This window comes from Schistocerca cancellata, chromosome 4, assembly GCF_023864275.1.
Source record: "Schistocerca cancellata isolate TAMUIC-IGC-003103 chromosome 4, iqSchCanc2.1, whole genome shotgun sequence".
In the NCBI taxonomy this organism is placed as follows: Eukaryota; Metazoa; Arthropoda; class Insecta; order Orthoptera; family Acrididae; genus Schistocerca; species Schistocerca cancellata.
The window spans coordinates 45,087,971-45,106,662 of record NC_064629.1 but is presented as its reverse complement, the minus strand read 5'-3'; the positions used below and the strand labels follow the sequence as shown (position 1 = coordinate 45,106,662).

The following is an 18,692-nucleotide window of genomic DNA, read 5'->3' as shown; positions in this document are numbered from 1 at the left end:
CCCAAGTGTGTGGGAACCATAACAAATTGGACTAATAAGGGATACTGTATGCATAAAAAGAAGGGAAGCATGAATAGTCACAGGTTATTTCACTCATGAGTGAATATCATGTAAACAATGAGAAACCTCAATTGGCAGACATATTAAGATAGAGGCAAATTGTCCTACATAAACCTCTTTAAAAATTGTCAGAACCAATATTAATACCCTCTGCCATGCTCTTCATAGTGATTTGCAGAGTATGTATGAAGGTGTAGATGCATTGGCTGTTCAAAATTGCTTCCTTGGTCCATGTTTTTTGATGGGACCAAATATAGTCAAAGTATCTACAGTCATTAACAAATACACTGCTGAAGTTGTTGGAAGACATTCCACTGGACATTTGGCTATCCATGTGGTACCAACATCAGATTTCCCACCCATTCAGCACAGATAATTACAGTTCTACATGAATTTCCACTTTGTAGCAGAGTGTAGGCTAATTTGAAACTTTGTGGCAGATTAAAACTGCTTGCCTTACCTGGACTGGAAACTGGGACCTCTGACTTTCACAGGCAAGTGCTCTACTGACTGAGGTAGTCACACATGATTCATGAACCACTTCCACAGCTTCACTATTGCCAGTATCTCATCTCTTACCTTCAGGAGACCTTCTGTGAAGTTTGGGAGGTAGGACATGAGGTATTGGCAGATGTAAAGCTGTGAGGGCTTGGATAGACCAGCCAGAAGAGCACTCGATTGTGAAAGGCAAAGATCCCAAGTTTGAGTCCTGATCTGATGCACAGTTTTAATCTGCCAGGACGTTTCACTTACAGCCCTTTTTAACTGAATAATTGGACTTCATTGGATTGGTTGTTCTCGAACCACAAAATAGCCTTCACATTCACCAGTTTAAATGCCTCTGGAATTTTATCTGTGGGGTATATTAAAAGTAAGAGGACTACAAGAAAACACCAATGACTCCTGACACTTGCCTCTCTTGCTATAAGTCTAGATAAAATTTAGTAAGCAGTATTGTCTGTCTGGAATCGCTCAATCTGTATGTCAATGCCTAAGGTCAAAATTTTGACCATTCTTTATGTCAATCATAATAATTGTTGGAGTGTGGTACATTGATATTGATAGTATTGACTGTGTTGGTAGGGATCTCAACAATGAGTATTATATTTTTACTTCGCAACAGTTAGTTGGTTAGTTCTGTGCAATGAATGTGTTCACTGTGTAAAGACAGCTATATTTGCATTTACCTTTTTCTAAATAAATATTCTTAGCACGGTAACAGTCACAGCTTTAAAGTAAAAAAGAGTACTCTCATTCAGAAATGTAGTGATTGGTTTGTGAATTAAAAAGGAGATTGTTATTCGAAAATGTTCTTTGTGCAATTGGGTGTGACAGACATTAAGACACCAGTGTTTGATGGAGAAGACTATAGGAACTGTAAATGGAGAATGGAAATGTGTCTGAAAACAAAGAAATCCTATACAGTGGCTTCAAGAGTGAAAATAAGCACATACAAGGCAGATACTTGGGATGAGGACTATCTCACTACAATGAATTACACATACAGAGCAATCTCAAAGAAGCAGCTTGAATTCATGAGTGTTAAGGACACTACATTTGAGATAATGAAAAATTTCAATGAATTATACTCCAAAGAATCAACAGCATTACAAATTGTGTGCAGAAACAAGTTGGACAAACTGAGGTTAAAATGAACGCAGTGACATAGCAACATTCTTCAGTATTTCTCAATAAAGAGTGAATGAATTAAAATTAGCAGGTGTGAAAGTGATGGAAAAGGAGAAACTAAAAAAACAGTTTGAGAGCCTTGCTGGAGTCCTTGAACTATATCGGGCACCTGACTGATGTTTTGAAAAAAGATCAGACAGTTGAATAAGTTAAAAGTAAACATCAGATGATGGGTTTAAAAGAGTAAGGTGAAAGTGAAAGTATAAAATTGAATGCATTTCATGCTTTAAAGAAAACCAGTGTGGGCTATCAGAAATAGTTGTGTTACAGACGTGGCAAACAAGGACATTTTGAGAGGGCCTGCCACCAGTCAGGAACAAGAAGAGATTCATGGACATGTGGCAGACAGTTCGAGGAGGTGGTCACAGTAGTTGGCAACATAGGCAATGTGATCAGTTCATCAGGAACAGCAACAACGGTCATGTGTATCAGAGTAAACATGGTTCAAGAGGCAGTCATCACCCAGGACACGGAGGATTTCAACAGAATGGAACTGGTATGAGCAGTTTTATAATGGAGGTACAATCTACAGTGGCGTGTAATAATGCTGAGTTAAGTAAAAATGTACAAACTGATTGGTTATTGGCTACAGGCTGCACAGATCGTGTTGTTAATAATGAACATTATTTTTCTGAGCACATAACCTTAAAAGAGCCCGTGACTGTGAAAATTGTGGATGGTAAAGTTTTGCAAGCAACAAAAGTAAGAAATATAATTAGTTATATTATAGTTTATAACAACATGAATCCAGCCAAAATGAAAAATGCATTTTACATCAAAGGCATGAAGAGAAATTTCATTAGCTACGGTATAGTAGCAGAAAAACACAAAACTGTATCTGTAGGCAATATTTCCGAGGTTTTTGATAAAGAAAATAACTTACTTGCAATTGCTTTGAAAGAAGATAGGCTGTATAAAATGACAAGAAAAATTTACAGGAAAGGGATTAATGAAAATATTGTCAGTGGTAAGAATAGCATTTCAGTAAAGGAAAAATGGCTTTGTACACTTGGACATGTAAATTTTAACTATTTGAATATATGGAGTAAACATCAGTTAGCAGAAGAAGTGCCAACAAATTTAGAATTAGAATATATGAAGTGTAAGTTTGTACTGCAAACAAAATGCACAATTTCATTCTGAAAACAATGGAAGCAAAGCAAAAGAAACAATAGAGATTATTTGCAATGATTTGAATGGGCCTGACTCAACTCATGGTTGGCATGAGGAAAGATATTTTCTCACTTTATTGGTGATTACAGTAAAGCAGCTAGAGGCTACACTGTGAAATCTGAAAAATCTAGTTTGTGATAGTTTTGTGGAATATGTTAATGAACTGAAAATTTAAATGGTAAAACTCTTAAGAAATAGAGATGTGACAATGAGAAACAGGATTTAAATTCAGATGTGTATCAATTTATAAGACAGAAAGAAATCAGAATAAAATTTTCACTCTGCAGTGGAGTGTGTGCTGATATGAAATTTTCTGGCAGATGAAAACTGTGTTTTGGACCGAGACTCGAACTCGGGATCTTTGCCTTTCATGGGCAAGTGATCTACCATCTGTGCTACCCAAGTACAACTCATGAACCATCCTGGCAGCTTCAGTTCCACCAGTATCTCGTCTCCTACCTTCCAAATTTGACAGAAGCTCTCCTGCAGACCTTGCAGAACTAGCAATCCTGGAAGAAAGGATATTGCAGAGACATGGGTTAGCCAAAGCCTATGGGATGTTTCCAGAATGAAATTTTCACTCTGCAGTGGAGTGTTTGCTGATATGAAACTTCCTGGCAGATAGAAGAGCACTTGCCCGTGAAAGGTAAAAGTCCCGACTTTGGGTCTCAGTCCAGCACACAGTTTTAATCTGCCAGGAAGTTTCATGTCAGTGCACACTCCACTGCAGAGTGAAAATTTCATTCTGGAAACATCCCCCAGGCTATGGCTAAGCCACGTCTCCGCAATATCCTTTCTTCCAGGAGTGCTAGTTCTGCGAGGTCTGCAGGAGAGCTTCTGTGAAGTTTGGAAGCATTGGCTGCTGATTCCCTAGCAGATTGCAAACCAGATGTTCATGTAGAAACTGCTAAGATTTCCTTCTACTGTTTATCTGCATTGCTTAGTTGGCTCCTGCCTGACAACGAACCCTCGTGTTTGTAATGGGAGCACCTGGATGCCTGGGGACCCTTGAGCATCTCGACAACTAAGCAATGCAGATAAACAGTAGAAGGAAATCTTAGCAGTTTCTACATGAACATCTGGTTTGAAATCTGCTAGGGAATCAGCAGCCAATGCTGGGAGGTGCCACAACTAGGAGGCTGTGTGAAAGTGATGCAGAAGTTCCCATGCTTCATGCCATCCATCAACAATGGACTTTTTGACTCACAAGAGCGAAGTTCTAGAGTTTGTGCATGAAGACTGGGAGGTATCGTTAAGCAGTTTATGTCGTTCATTGGGAGATGTTGCTAATTGAGCCTGCCAATAACAGATTTGGGGGAAAACAAACAAGCTGTTGAATAGGGACAGGCGTGAGACTAGACAGTCAGTGAGTGAGAAATGAGGTCTCAGTGAAAACTATCAATTATTGAGCAGTGAGGATTGAGTGGCATTCTTTTCGTCAGACAGATCAATCAGGTGTCATGCTAAGTGACCTGCATACTGTTTCACACAAAGTGTTCTGACTTTGCTATCTGGAGGCGTGTCAGCATATTAGGGGCTCAGTTTTCAGACTTTGAGTCAGATTACTGCATTCATTACAAAGTCTGTTGCCATGTAGCAACATCTTAATTTTTCATTTCATTTCAATGACCTTACTTACAGTCTGATGCTTGTGTCTTTTAAGATCCAATTGTGCATTCCTCGTCTGACCCCAGCTTTCAAGTACTACACTGATACTGAATCTGTACGACAACCCTCACAGACAATAGATGCGACGACTTTAAGACCACATTTGCTGCCAGACAGCAGTTTATGTGGGAAGAGACTGGGTCGGGAATATGGAAGGGAGGAGGAGCTCAGATAGCCTAGATTGCCGCCAAAGAACTATGGGACACAGCAGAGGATGGCTGCCAGCTGTCAGTCAAAACCACACGACTTGACAGAAGGTACATACGCTGCACAGACTGTGGATCAGCCGCACACACCTGCATGTAACACTGATTCTGTCAGGTGATGATATGAAGTAGTTAATTGCATGTCAACCCTTCAGCCAATTTAATTTGCTGTAATAAATTCAGTGACATAATTCGGCAACAAGAAATGTTAAAATTTGTGGCGTACATAATAAAATTGACCACATTGTTCACTATAACTTGACAAAAATCTCATCTCGAAATATTTACACGTTGTGCATATTTTTTGGACGAAACATTATGTGGAATGAATAAGCAGAATCGGTTGTCAGGAGGACAAACGAAAGCCTTGAATGTGTTGATACAATTCTGGGAAGGTGAGCAACATGTGCAAGGAGACTACTGGCAAGCGAAGCATTTGAGTGATCTATTCTCGAGTACTGTTCGAGTGATTGGAATCCTTATCAGGGGAGATTAAAGGAGAGGGTCGATAGAATGCGTGCTGTCAGATATGCAACGTATTAGTTCAGCTGGTACAAGAAATTTAGAGAGACATAGGTATCTTACATGGGAATCTACGGAAGAAAGGTGACGTTCTTTTCAAGAAAGGCTATAGGCTATAAAATCGAAGTTATGGGGAAAGTTCAGTGAACCTATTTTCGAGAGATGCGGTAAAAATATTTTCTGTTTCGATGGTATTCCTCGTCGAATCATTGTATGAACGATATAAGCGAGACAAGAGCATGTACGCGGGGCTACAGACAAGCATTTTTATCTGCTGTCCTTTCATGTGTGGAATAGAAAATAAAGCGTCAAATGAAGGTACCAGTTGCCCTTTACCATGCACTGTACAGTGGTTTGCAGAGTAGTGATGTGCCGGTCGTTGTGGCCGAGCGCTTCTAGGCGCTTCAGTCTGCAACCGCGCGACCGCTTCGGTCTCAGGTTCGAATCCTGCCTCGGGCATGGATGTGTGTGATGTCCTTAGGTTAGTTATGTTTAAGTATTTCTAAGTTCTAGGGGACTGATGACCTCAGATGTTAAGTACCATAGTGCTCACAGCCATTTTTAGTACTGATGTAGACATAGAGCATATTACTTCCTCCGAAACCCATCCTAATAATGCAAAGTGACACAAAAATCAGCCTTTGGATCGATGTCTGGTTCACATTCTAAGGGGAAAAAACGACGCACCACAAAGAAATTATCAAAATGGGAAGAAATCGGTAGATATGACGTACATCTACAGACAAACAGATGATCACAGTTTCAGAAAAATTGCATAGTTTATACAAGAGAAAGAGATTCACAAACTGAGCAAGTCAATAATGTGTTGGTACACCTCTGGCTCTTCTGCAAGCAGTTATTGGGCTTAGCACTGATTGATGGTTATTCGATATCCTCCTGAGGGATATCGTGCCAAATTCTAGACAATTTGTGCGTTAGATCATTGAAATCCAGAGGTAGTTGGCGGGCCCTGCCCATAATGCTCCAAATGTTCTCGGTTGGAGAGAGATCTGGTGACCTTGTTGGCCAAGACAGGGTTTGGCTGGAATGAAGACAAGCCGTAGAAACTCTCGCCACCTGCAGGCAGGCATTATCTTGCTGAAATGTAAGACCAGGATGGCTCGCCGCGAAGGGCAAAAAAACGGGGTAGAATGTCGTCGATGTACTGCTGTGGTATAGCGGTACCACAGATGACAACTGAAGGGGCCTGCTATGAAATAAAATGGCGGTCCTGGTTGACCTGCCATATGGCGGGTGATAGTCAGTTTGGTAACCCACTGCTGTTTGGGTTGACTGTAGACACTTTATCGCTGGTCGTTGGGGTTCAGTCCGAAGCGAGGTTCATCACTGAAGACAATTCTACCGAAGTCACTGAGATTCCAGGCTTCAGACATGTCTGGAGACGTCCAGACAGCGGTGGGATACCAACCTGACTGTCGCCTGCCATATAGCTCGGCAACCAGGAATGATGCTTGAGGATGCCATTTCTTTGTGTGTGTGTGTGTGTGTGTGTGTGTGTGTGTGTGTGTGTGTTTGGAGCTTACAGGTACCCAATGCCGAGGTTATAAGCGCCCTTACACATATTTAAAAAAAAAAACAAATGTGGATAGAATGACTAAAATTGTTGTCATGCAGTGAGGAGAAAACCTATAAAACGACACTCATTCACTCACTCCCACCTCACTCCTCTCACAGGCCTTAACATAATGGAGATGGCTGAAAGGTGCTAGATATTGGATTAAAACAGAAGTGAAACCAAAGAAGATGTAAATGAAAGGCACAGGGTAAGGTGCCATTTCTTTGCATAGTAGGACCCCTTTGGTTGTCATCTGTGGCACTCTTAATGCACAGAAGTACATCGACGATATTCTACGCCCCGTTTTGTTGTCCTTCATGGCAAGCCATCCTGGGCCTACATTTCAGCAAGATAATACCCACCTGCATTCGGTGATAATTTTTACTGCTTATCTTCATCCTTGCCAAACCCTTCCTTGGCTAGCAAGGTCTCTGGATTGACAAAGTTTGAAACATTATGGGCAGGGTCAACGAGCTTGGGATTTTGACGATCTAGTGCGCCAATTGGACAGCATTTGGCACGATATTCCTCAGGAGGACATCCTATAACTCTGTCAACCAATGCCAGGCCGAATAACTGCTTGTATGAGTGCTATAGGTAGACCAACTTGCTAAATTTGTGAAGCCCTTTCTCTTGAAGAAATCATCCAGTTTTTCTGAAATTGTAATCACTTGCTTGACTGTACAGGTACATCACATCGACTGATTTCCGTCCCATTTGGGTTATTCTTTGGTGCTGCGTCGTTTCTTTCGTCTTCTAGTGTATTTGTTCGAATACGCACAAAACTGTACTTCTTTTCGGTTTTTAGATTGGATAACATTTATTTCTTGTTTCCACCAAAAGTTCAAAGCAAACTATCTATTGCCTTGGAGCCCACGTCGACTGACAACAATAACACAAAATAAGACAGTGAATAATATAGGTTTCGGCTCGATGTTTGATTTAAACGACAAGACTGAAAAGATGATGTTACAAAATGTTGAATCAGGACTGGCTAAGAACTCTGAGTAAGTTACAGACAAGAAGAGGTGATATCGGAAATTTGATGCAACAGGAAAAGTTCCAGGATGGCAGCTGGCACTGGTGGTGTGTTGATGAACATGCCCATGAATAGTAGAGGTTTTTCTTTAAAAAAATTGCTCTTTGCAGTAAGCTTTCCTACAGCAAAATACGTACGGAAATGGAGGGGAACTAAGATGAACTTACAAGTGAAAGAAATAAGACAGAGAGCGCACAGACGGAAAATATCACAACTTAATCCTTGAAATCGTAATTCGGTAAGTTATGAATCGCCTGCTTCTGTATGCATTGCACTCACCTTTATTTTGAAGTGTCCTTTGCCTAGTGACCGTAAGTCGTTTATGGATAAACTGGAGCCGTCCAGGTATAGATACTGGAAATAAATAATTACTTTTGTAATGCCGCTGTTAGAAAGATCTGACACATTTAATTAACCATACAATGGAACAAGTCACTGTTTATTTGGCGATCTTACTTACCTCTTCAGGAGGGGTGAACTTCGCTGGTCTGTTGATACTTGTTAAGGAAAATTATTGTCAAACTTTTTTCTGTCTCTCTTTAACTCTCACCTCTTTCACTGCATTAACTGCCCATTTAAAAGAAGTCGCCACTGTGTTACAGAATCACCAGTAATGCACAACTTAAATTAAGAAGATTTGGGGTTGATCTCAGTTCTACTTTTGGACTGTCTTAGCATCTGAAGTTTTGAAGTTGACCACGTTTCCTACATTTTCCAGCATATTCTAGGTAATGTGAGGTTGATCATTCCATTCATTACTACTGCCTCGAACGCACTTCGTCTGAACAAAATCGCACTACCAGTTTTCAAGAAAAGGCGCTGGCACAGAATGTATAGCACGCAAACTATGTTCACGATGCATAGAGACCAGCGGAAAAATGCTCCTATCAGAGCGCAAAAAGGCTGTATGCTACTTTTTTTAAAAGACTTTGACTGAAAAGTGGGGTACCAGCAGCTTCATTCTACCCTCAACACGTTCAGAAATTTTTGGCATGCGATCGTACTCGCAGTCTTTTTAACATGTAACTCACATCTCACCCCCACAAGCTCCCCTAACTGTTATTCGTTCACAGCCACTTGTCCATCGTCGTATGTCACTCATACCCAACCACTCACACGTGCCAATTCTCACTCACTCATTCAGCTCAACTCAATATGTTTTTGTGCCTCTGTAACTGTCTGTGACTCCTCTCTCAAATCCACAGTCTCCTTCGTTATGTCTTCTTTCACTACCACTGTCTCCCTCTTGCTCTCTGTTACTGCTACTCTCTCATTCTTTCTTCCCACAGATGCTGTCTCTTCTGACTGTCGTTCTGTCATCACTGGCTTTCAGCCACTTCCACTTTCTCCTTCTCTTTATTCCTCGTCCACTCGCGCCGGTCCCTTCACTCTTTTCCGTGCAATGTTCTGTCACCATCAAATGTTATCAACGGAGAGACGTCTACAGACGTTAAAGTAACCTCTGGTGTGCCACAGGGGAGTGTTATGGGACCATTGCTTTTCACAATATATATAAATGACCTAGTAGATAGTGTCGGAAGTTCCATACGGCTTTTCGCGGATGATGCTGTAGTATACAGAGAAGTTGCAGCATTAGAAAATTGTAGCGAAATGCAGGAAGATCTGCAGCGGATAGGCACTTTGTGCAGGGAGTGGCAACTGACCCTTAACATAGACAAATGTAATGTATTGCGAATACATAGAAAGAAGGATCCTTTATTGTATGATTGCATGATAGCGGAACAAACACTGGTAGCAGTTACTTCTGTAAAATATCTGGGAGTATGCGTGCGGAACGATTTGAAGTGGAATGATCATATAAAATTAATTGTTGGTAAGGCGGGTACCAGGTTGAGACTCATTGGGAGAGTCCTTAGAAAATGTAGTCCATCAACAAAGGAGGTGGCTTACAAAACACTCGTTCGACCTATACTTGAGTATTGCTCATCAGTGGGGGATCCGTACCAGATCGGGTTGACGGAGGAGATAGAGAAGATTCAAGGAAGAGCGGCGCGTTTCGTCACAGGGTTATTTGGTAACCGTGATAGCGTTACGGAGATGTTTAACAAACTCAAGTGGCAGACTCTGCAAGAGAGGCGCTCTGCATCGCGGTGTAGCTTGCTCGCCAGGTTTCGAGAGGGTGCGTTTCTGAATGAGGTATCGAATATATTGCTTCCCCCAACTTATACCTCCCGAGGAGATCACGAATGTAAAATTAGAGAGATTAGAGCGCGCACAGAGGCCTTCAGACAGTCGTTCTTCCCGCGAACCATACGCGACTGGAACAGGAAAGGGAGGTAATGACAGTGGCACGTAAAGTGCCCTCCGCCACACACCGTTGGGTGGCTTGCGGAGTATAAATGTAGATGTAGATGTAGAATGTGTTCCACTGCCACTGTGTCCCTCTCTCTCTCTCTCTCTCTCTCACAATGGACTTATCTCTTTCGCTCTTTCTATACCACAACCACTGTCTACTATCTCCCAGTATTTATTACTTACAACCACTATCTACTATCTCCCAGTATTTATTACTTTTCCGTCTCTTTCCAGCTGCCTCTGTCTCATTCTTTCACAGCATAAAAAAGCGCTAATACAAACAGCGTATCGTGCCAACATTTTTGTGAAAATTTTTAGAGGTGCTGAGGAATGTAGGATGAGGTAACTGGTACTCCAGTTTTCAGTCAGAGTCGTTTAAAACAGGAGCGTACTATCCTTTTTTGTGCATTTCTTCTCTGGTTCCGTTTTTTTCCTGCTACAGTAGGCCAATAAGACAAAACTAATTTTACACCTAAGACCGGATTTTACGTACACAAAAATTTTGCATGTGCTTCAGTACCACAACATGGAGTTTCCAAAACCCTTCTGATGATAACGGAGACACTGTAGAGCATATTGCTTGACATTATTGCTAAAACATTTCCCTTATAGATCATATATATAGGCTGTCCTAATTTTGTTACAGTATCGTGTGAAAATTTGAGGTCAATTAGTAAAATCTTTTCCACATTCTTGTTAACAACGTTTCCTCTTTATATACTACATGTATATTAATATGAAATATATATGTAAAAAATAAGTAGCCTCTCTCCAGCTGAACAGTCCTATACACTAAAGTTGAGAGTTCATTAAAGTTTGTGCATATAGTTAAAAATTACTATATACTTACAAATTAATACTAAAATAAAGATTAATAATATTACATGTTAAAATCATAAGTGTTTATAATCATGTCAGTCTATAATCATAAAAGTTTATAATCATACATTCATTTATTCATAACTTTGTTTTGGTCAAAAAATTCCTGCATTGAATAAAATGGATTTCCCGTCAATATTTGTCTAATACAGTTTTTAAATTCATTCATTTCTCTATTTGCGTGATGACGTTTGTAAGACAGTTACAGAGGTGTCTTTCTATGTATGTAATCCCTTTCTCATATCAGCTGGTTTGATGCTGAATTATCCTTAGTTTCCAGCAATTCCTGGTTTCATGTTGGTGTACCTGTTCATTTGTTTGGTAGAGATTGCTGTGTTTTTTGTGAGTGTTAGAATTCTGTAGATGTAGAGATTTACTGCTGTTAGGATGTTCAGTTCCTTGAAGTTTGGTCTACAAGTACACCTCTTTTGCCTTGTCATTATGCGGATGACATTTTTCTGTATAATAAGGATCTTATTCATATTTAATGCACTCCCCCAAAGTTCAATCCTATAGGACGTAATGGAACAAAATTGTGCGTAGTAATATTTTATCAGGTTTTCCATGTTGGCAATTTCACTTAACTTCCTGATAGCAATACAAACCGAGTTGAGCTTATGGTGTACGATACTGATGTGCTCTGACCATGTCATTTTGTCATCTATGAGGAGACCCAAAAATTTTGAATTTTCACTTCCTCAAGTCTGTTGCCATTAACTTTTAATTCTAACAAATTTTGTTTGGTCGTGTTGTTTTTAAAACAGATAAAATTGGTTTTCTTGTAAGTTGGTACTGATCTATTATTGAAAAACCATTTATCAAGATAACAAAGAACCCCTTCAGCATTTAGAGCACATTCTTCTAAATTTGCAGCCTTCATTACAATATTGGTATGATCAGCATAAAGCCTTGTCTTGTTTTGGGTGCCATTGGATTTACATAAATAATGAAGAGTAATGGCCCAAGTACACTTCCTTGTGGCGCATCATGTGTAATTTCCTTTGTATCTGAACAAAATTTATTTCCTTTTTCATCTAATATTTCCACTTTCTAATACCTGTTTGTCAACTAGGGTCTCAACAAGTGAAGTGCAGTACCTCTGATCCCAAAGGATTCTAATTTCTTCAGAAGTAGTTCGTGTTTTACTAGGTCAGTTGCTTCAGATAGGCCAAAAAATACCCCTGTTGTAGTTTCTTCCTTGTCAAAAGCCTCTAGCACATAGTAGTCAGTGGTGGACTAATTTTTCTGGTAACCATGTTGACTTCTGGGTAATATTTTGTGTGCTATGAAAAACCTCATCAACCTGTTGTACAGAATACGTTCAACGATCTTTGCTGTTGTTGCTAAAATACTCACAGGTCTGTAATTTTCTGATTCTCCTGCATCGTCCTTTCAGGTTTTCTGGAAAGACCCCCTCCATGTCACAAGCATATTTGATGATCCTGTGTCTTAGTGCTTATTGTGAGAAAAGTTTGAAATAAATTGAGCAAGAACTTTTCGAGATTTTTGGTAACAATGCCTGTCTTTTATATAGTATATATAGTATATAAATTACTTATGTATCATGTACATCAAAAATGTGTAGCCTATGTCTGTTAGTACGTTTATTAGAGTATTGTGTAGAAATATGAATTGGTCAAGAACTTTTTGAGATTTTTGCTAACAAAATTTTCCTTTTATATATTATGTATACTTATTTATGAATCATATACAAAAATATATAGCCTATGCCCATCCAAACGCTTATTAGAGTATGGTGTATAGGCCCTAAACTTGAAGTAATTAAGTCATGAACTTTCCGAGATATTTGCCTTCTACATTTCTTTTTATATAGTATATACATTTATATGCCATACAGATTAAAAATATGTAGTCTGTGTCCATCTCAACGTTTACTAGTGGATTGTGTAAAAATTTGAACAAACTCGCTCAATAACTTTTCGAGATTTTTTGCTAACAACCTTTCCCATTTGTACAGTATGCATATACTTATATACCACATATATATTAAAGATATGCAGCATATATATGTCTGCGCATTTATTAGAGTATCATGTAAAAATGGGAAGAAAATAAGTCAAGAAATTTTTGAGGCTTTTGTTAGCAACCTAATATATACATGTGTAGCTTGTGTCTGTCTAAACGTTTATTAGAGTATCGTGTAAGAATTTGAAGTAAACTGGTTAATATTGTTTCGTGATTTTTGGTAACAACAATTCCCCTTTAAATACACTGACGGAAAAAAATCGCAGCATCAAAAGACGATTAGTGTAGAGTAATGAAATTTTGAAAACACATTTGTCTAGATAACATATTTAAGCGATTAACATTGCACGATCATAGGTTAATGTAAGCGCGAGGTAAACTATTGCAAACGTGAAATGCTGGTCCATTAACTGATGTAACTGCCAGGATGGTTAATGCAGCTTTGCCAATGTGTGTGCATTGTGTTGTACAGGTGCTGGATGTTAGTTTGTCGGATGGATTTTCGTGCCTGTTGCACTTTGTTGTTCAATACAGGGACAGTTAATGCTGGTTGTGGATGGCACTGGAACTGTCGTCCGATGATGTCCCATATGTTCCCGGTTGAAGATAGATCTGGTGACCGAGCAGGCCAAGAAAACATGTCGGCACTCTGTAGAGCATGTTGGGCTACAACAGCAGTATGCCGGCGAGCGTTATCCTGTTGGAAAACACGCCCAGGAATGCTGTTCATGAATGGCAACCCAACAGGTCGTGCTTGTCAAATCCTAACTTGGCCAGCAAGGGCGCCAAATCTCTCACCAATTGAGAATGTCTGGTGCGCTATGGGTAGAGCTCTTCAATCAGCTCGAGACTTTGACAACCTAACGCGCCAATTGGACAGAATTTGGCACGGTATTCCTCAGGAGGACACCCAACAAGTCTATCAATTAAAGGTATGCCGAATAAATGCTTCCATAAGGACCAGAGGTGGACCAACGCGTTATTTACCCACTCAATTTGTGAAGCTTTTTGTCTTGAATATATCATCCAACATTTCTGAAATTGTAATCATTTATTTATCTATACATGCACATCACATCTACTGACGTCCGTCCCATTCGGATAATTCCTTCGTCACGCATCCTTTTTTTTTCTTTTTTCAGAGGTCCGATTGTCTCTTGTTGGTTATTTCTTGTAACACCTTGTGCACAGACGCTTCATTCTTCTGAAGAACTGTCGCAGCTTGAAGCTTGACACCTAGAAGATCATCTTGTGTCACAGTGTCTCTTGAGACTCGTTTTACGACAATCGAGTAAAGCCTACCACCTCAAAAGCACAGTTGCTGAAATAGTTGAGAAACTGCATAACTATTCCCAAAAAAGTAATCATTAGCTCTGACACTCCCACACCAACAAGATTTACATTGTGTGCTGTACAGGGCACAAATTTAGCAAGGTCGTTTTTTGGCGTATATGTGATTGACCGCCTTCGTATTTTCCTGCCATGTTCGAACTATTACCAAAGCTTTGGCCACGACAGTATTCAATGTCCAACCCATGACTGCTCAATTTGTTCAATGCTTCTTTCGGTAACCGTTTTCCAGTTTTTTGATCACTAACGATGAAATCCACAAAATTGTCTTCTACTGAGCGTTTCCATTCTTAATGTAGATTTACCTAATAATTTGACTCTGTTCTAAATGCGCCGTTTCTGTAGTACAATCTAGTAATGGAGTACTACTTAGCATTTTTAACAGCTTATTATTTTGGATCGAACCTTATTTCCCAAAATTTCTGTAACCTCGTTCTGAATTTTAGAAGAAAAATATCTTGATACATGTTTTCCTCTTCTAACATTTTCTGTATCGCAATACATTTGAGGACACACTGTCACTTTTCCATTTCAGCTAGTGTGCCGTTTTTGGAAGTCGGCGTCAATAGAAGCACCTGTTTCCATTCCAATTTCTAATTGTTTCCACTTGACGTATGAGTTTCGGTGATTTGACGATCTTTCGTGTATTTGAATGAAGTAATTTACGTGTTTCCAATCAGTGAATCCTTTCTCCAAATCAGAAAATTAGAATTTGTCGTCTTCTGAAGGGAGAAGGCAAGGGAAACAAAATAACATATCCTTCGACTGCCTGAACAACATCCATCGCCTTTCTACTTTTTCACTGTTTGGTAGAACTTAAAAAAAAACATTTTGGAGAGAAGTGCCTTCCGTCATCTGTGTAGGGAAATGTGTAGTTATTATTTAAGTCAGTCAGTCGTCTGTGGGCCTCGTTCAACAAGTTTATAGCAAACTGCGTCGGATCGAAAATTTGTCGGCCATTTTATGGGATCATCATAGATTATTTGTGTTCCCGCATCAGTTGAATTAAATGTACGAATTGAAAGATATGATCCCCCACTCTTTTGGCTGCAAAACCCAGTTTTCAACATAATTTCCGTTCAATGCGACAGACTTACTCCACCTTGCTGGGAATGCTTGTATGTAAGGATGGCACCACTCTACTGGTAGACATCGAAGCCAACGTCTTGCTGCACGAATAACGTCCCCGTCATCCTTCATAGGACCAAACAGATGGATGTTGGAAGATGAGAGATCCTGGTGGTAGAGTGGATGAGGGAGCAGGCTTGTGTGAGGCCTTTCGTTGTGTTAGAGAAGGAGAAGTTCGTTTGCATTTTTGTGGCGATGAACACGCTGAAGTCGTTTCTTCAATTTCCTGAGGGTAGCACAATACACTTCAGAATTGATCATCGAATATGAGGGAGGACGCGAAACAGACTAACACCCTTCACAGTCCCAGAAGACCGTCGCCACGACTTCACTTGCTGAGGGTGCGGCTTTGAATTTTTTCTTCGGAGAAGAGGTGATGTGGCTTCATTCCACGGACTGCCGTTTTGTTTCGAGTTCGAAGTAGTGAACCCGTTTTTCATCGCCTGTGACGATGTTCGACAAAAAATCGTCACGATCAGCCTCGCAACGCGCATGCAATTCCGCACAGACAGTCCTTCGTTGCTGTGTGCGGCCAGCCAGCAAGCGGGACATCGGAGAGCTTTACACAACCTTATTGCGGTGATGATAGACGCCTCGCCCACGTTATTTTTTTATTTATTTACTTTTTGTCTCCGTAGACATTCTGCAAGCGCCCATTAATAACTGCGATGTTCTGGTGTTCCGTCAAAAGAAAGTCAATGACAGCTCTCTGCTTAGAGCGCTTCTCTGTTAAGGCGGTTCCACACTGAGCGCGCCGTGCCGCGCAGTTATCTGGCTGTTGTCGGTACATCAAAGGAAGTGGCGCTCAGTTGTCTGAACTGGCTTCGGCTCGCTGCATCTTCAGACCATGCGCGCGCTCCAACTGGAACACTCTTCTCTGTGCGCGGCGCGCTCAGTGTGGACCCGCCTTCACAGACACCATTTTGAAGGCTACGTATGCTGCCACCTATCGGAACATCATGAAACTCTAGGGGCTTAAACAGGATTATTCCACGATGCTCCACAACAAATTCCCCATTTTTTTCAACCAAAATTGGCTGAGAAAAGAAATATGTTGCATTAGTTATTGAGCGTCCCTCGTAAATGTAACAGCAAGTTGCAGCGCTAGTCCACAAGGACTTTTCTGTTTGCACAGCGAGGTGACAACGCTCAACGGTCCCGACAGGAACGTGGTTGTGCCGAGTAGAGCGACCAGCTCACTTCCCACAATGCATCCAAAATGATCCAAATGGTTCAAATGGCTCTGAGCACTATGGGATAGAGATGGGGGATGCGCTCTTGAACTTATTCATAGAGTTGAATCTTTCAAAGGAGTGAACAATCAGTGATTCAGAAAAAAAGAATGGTAGCTCCAAACGTTTCCCACGGCAGAGAGAGAGAGAGAGAGAGAGAGAGAGAGAGAGAGAGAGACGGAGCATATCAGCAGCGCCTCTGCTGGTCACAGCACAGTGCACGCCACACAACACAGCCAGCGCCGGCCTCTGCCCTGCTTCTACCTTGGCTGCCTGCATTGTGCAGTGCCCCATTGGATTTTGTGTTTCACATATGCCGTGCCGTCTCTGTGCGTCGTCTGCCGCGTGCAGTGTCTGGCGCAGCTTAACTTGGCATCGCACTCTGTCGGCGATCGTTTCAGTCGCACGTCCTGCCCTCTGGGCAGTTGATGCGAGCAACAGGACAGAGAGCCACCTAGCGGATAACATAGGAACTACTTGCAACAACCTGCTCGCAAGGGAACGGACGATTTGTCTCAGAGCGGGTGAGTTCACCGCTCCCCCCACCCTCGGAACTCGCCCACTCAACGCTCACCCCACCGTTCTCGACTCTAGCCAGAGCGTTGAGCAAAGCGACTCAGGTGTCACTCTGGTCTCTGCGGTCTTAGCTCACGCAGTAATACAGCTCGCGGCTCGACCTGCTCGACTCAGTGCTTCTGCATCGGAGTTCGTCTCTACTGGATATTGTTCTTCGTAGTATTACCGCTATGTATATTACATTATTATGTTATGTATACATCATTTGTTTTTATTTTATTTTTATTCGTTTAAACTGATCAGATTAGGTTCCTGACGACTCCTCTTACTATAGGATTTTTATGATGGACACTCGAATTTACGCTTTAATTACGAGCGAACCGATAAACGTATCGCAAAATGTGATACACCAATATTTTCCTTGTTTTATTCTGCGTAAGGCTATATGCAGCACTTTCGTTTTACAGTCAAATTTATTTTTTTTTCTTATTCTGGTACGGATTTTGCGATTTTAGGCGTCTTCGGAAGGGAACGTTCACTTTAAAAATATATGGCTTGCGATGTATTTGTATGAGGTTAATGAAATTTACAACATTATAGCCAAATATATTGTTAATGTAAATCTCAAATTACAACATTTTCCGATCACCCAAAAAACCACAATAGTGCAAAATAGATCAATAATCAAACACTTTGTCATATCGTGGAAATTTCAATAAACAATACAAAATTCTTACTCATTATCTGTGTTACTTCAAAATAGGATCAAATAAGATCAAAATACAGGTATAGTACTGGAATAAACCAAGTTTAAAGGGCAATGTGCCTTCCATTTATTTTCTATTGTAAATGAGTGGTGAGTCATGAAAAAGAGCTAATTCATTTCAGGGAGTGAACAGTTCTGATGCGATCTCTGAAAAGAACAGTTTTGCCCATCTCTACTATGGGACTCAACTGCTGTGGTCATTAGTCCCCTAGAACATAGACCTACTTAAACCTAACTAACCTAAGGACATCACACACACCCATGCCCGAGGCAGGATTCGAACCTGCGACCGTAGCAGTAGCGCGGCTCCGGACTGGAGCGCCTAGAACCGCACGGCCACCGCGGCCGGCCAAAAAATGATTCAAATGGCTCTGAGCACTACGGGACTTAACATCGGAGGTCACCAGTCCCCTAGAACTTAGAACCAATTGAACCTAACTAACCTAAGGACATCACACACATCCGTGCCCGAGGCAGGACAATGCATCCAAAGAGCCCTTTGTTGAGAAGTACTAACCGTAATAAAATGTTCACGGGTTTCTTATCGCATAAGATCGCAATGTGAGCGAGACGTTTCACACAGGCT

General features: G+C 40.9%; 1 protein-coding gene across 1 annotated transcript in view; it reads right to left on the bottom strand.

Moving 5' to 3' along the window:
- The window catches only part of LOC126183218 (histidine ammonia-lyase-like), a 262,464-nt gene that overhangs the window by 130,449 nt on the left and 113,323 nt on the right, over window positions 1-18,692 (bottom strand). The window contains 2 exon segments of the mRNA XM_049925000.1: window positions 8,213-8,287; window positions 8,394-8,421. Of these exon segments, the coding sequence (XP_049780957.1) occupies window positions 8,213-8,287; window positions 8,394-8,421 (103 nt within the window).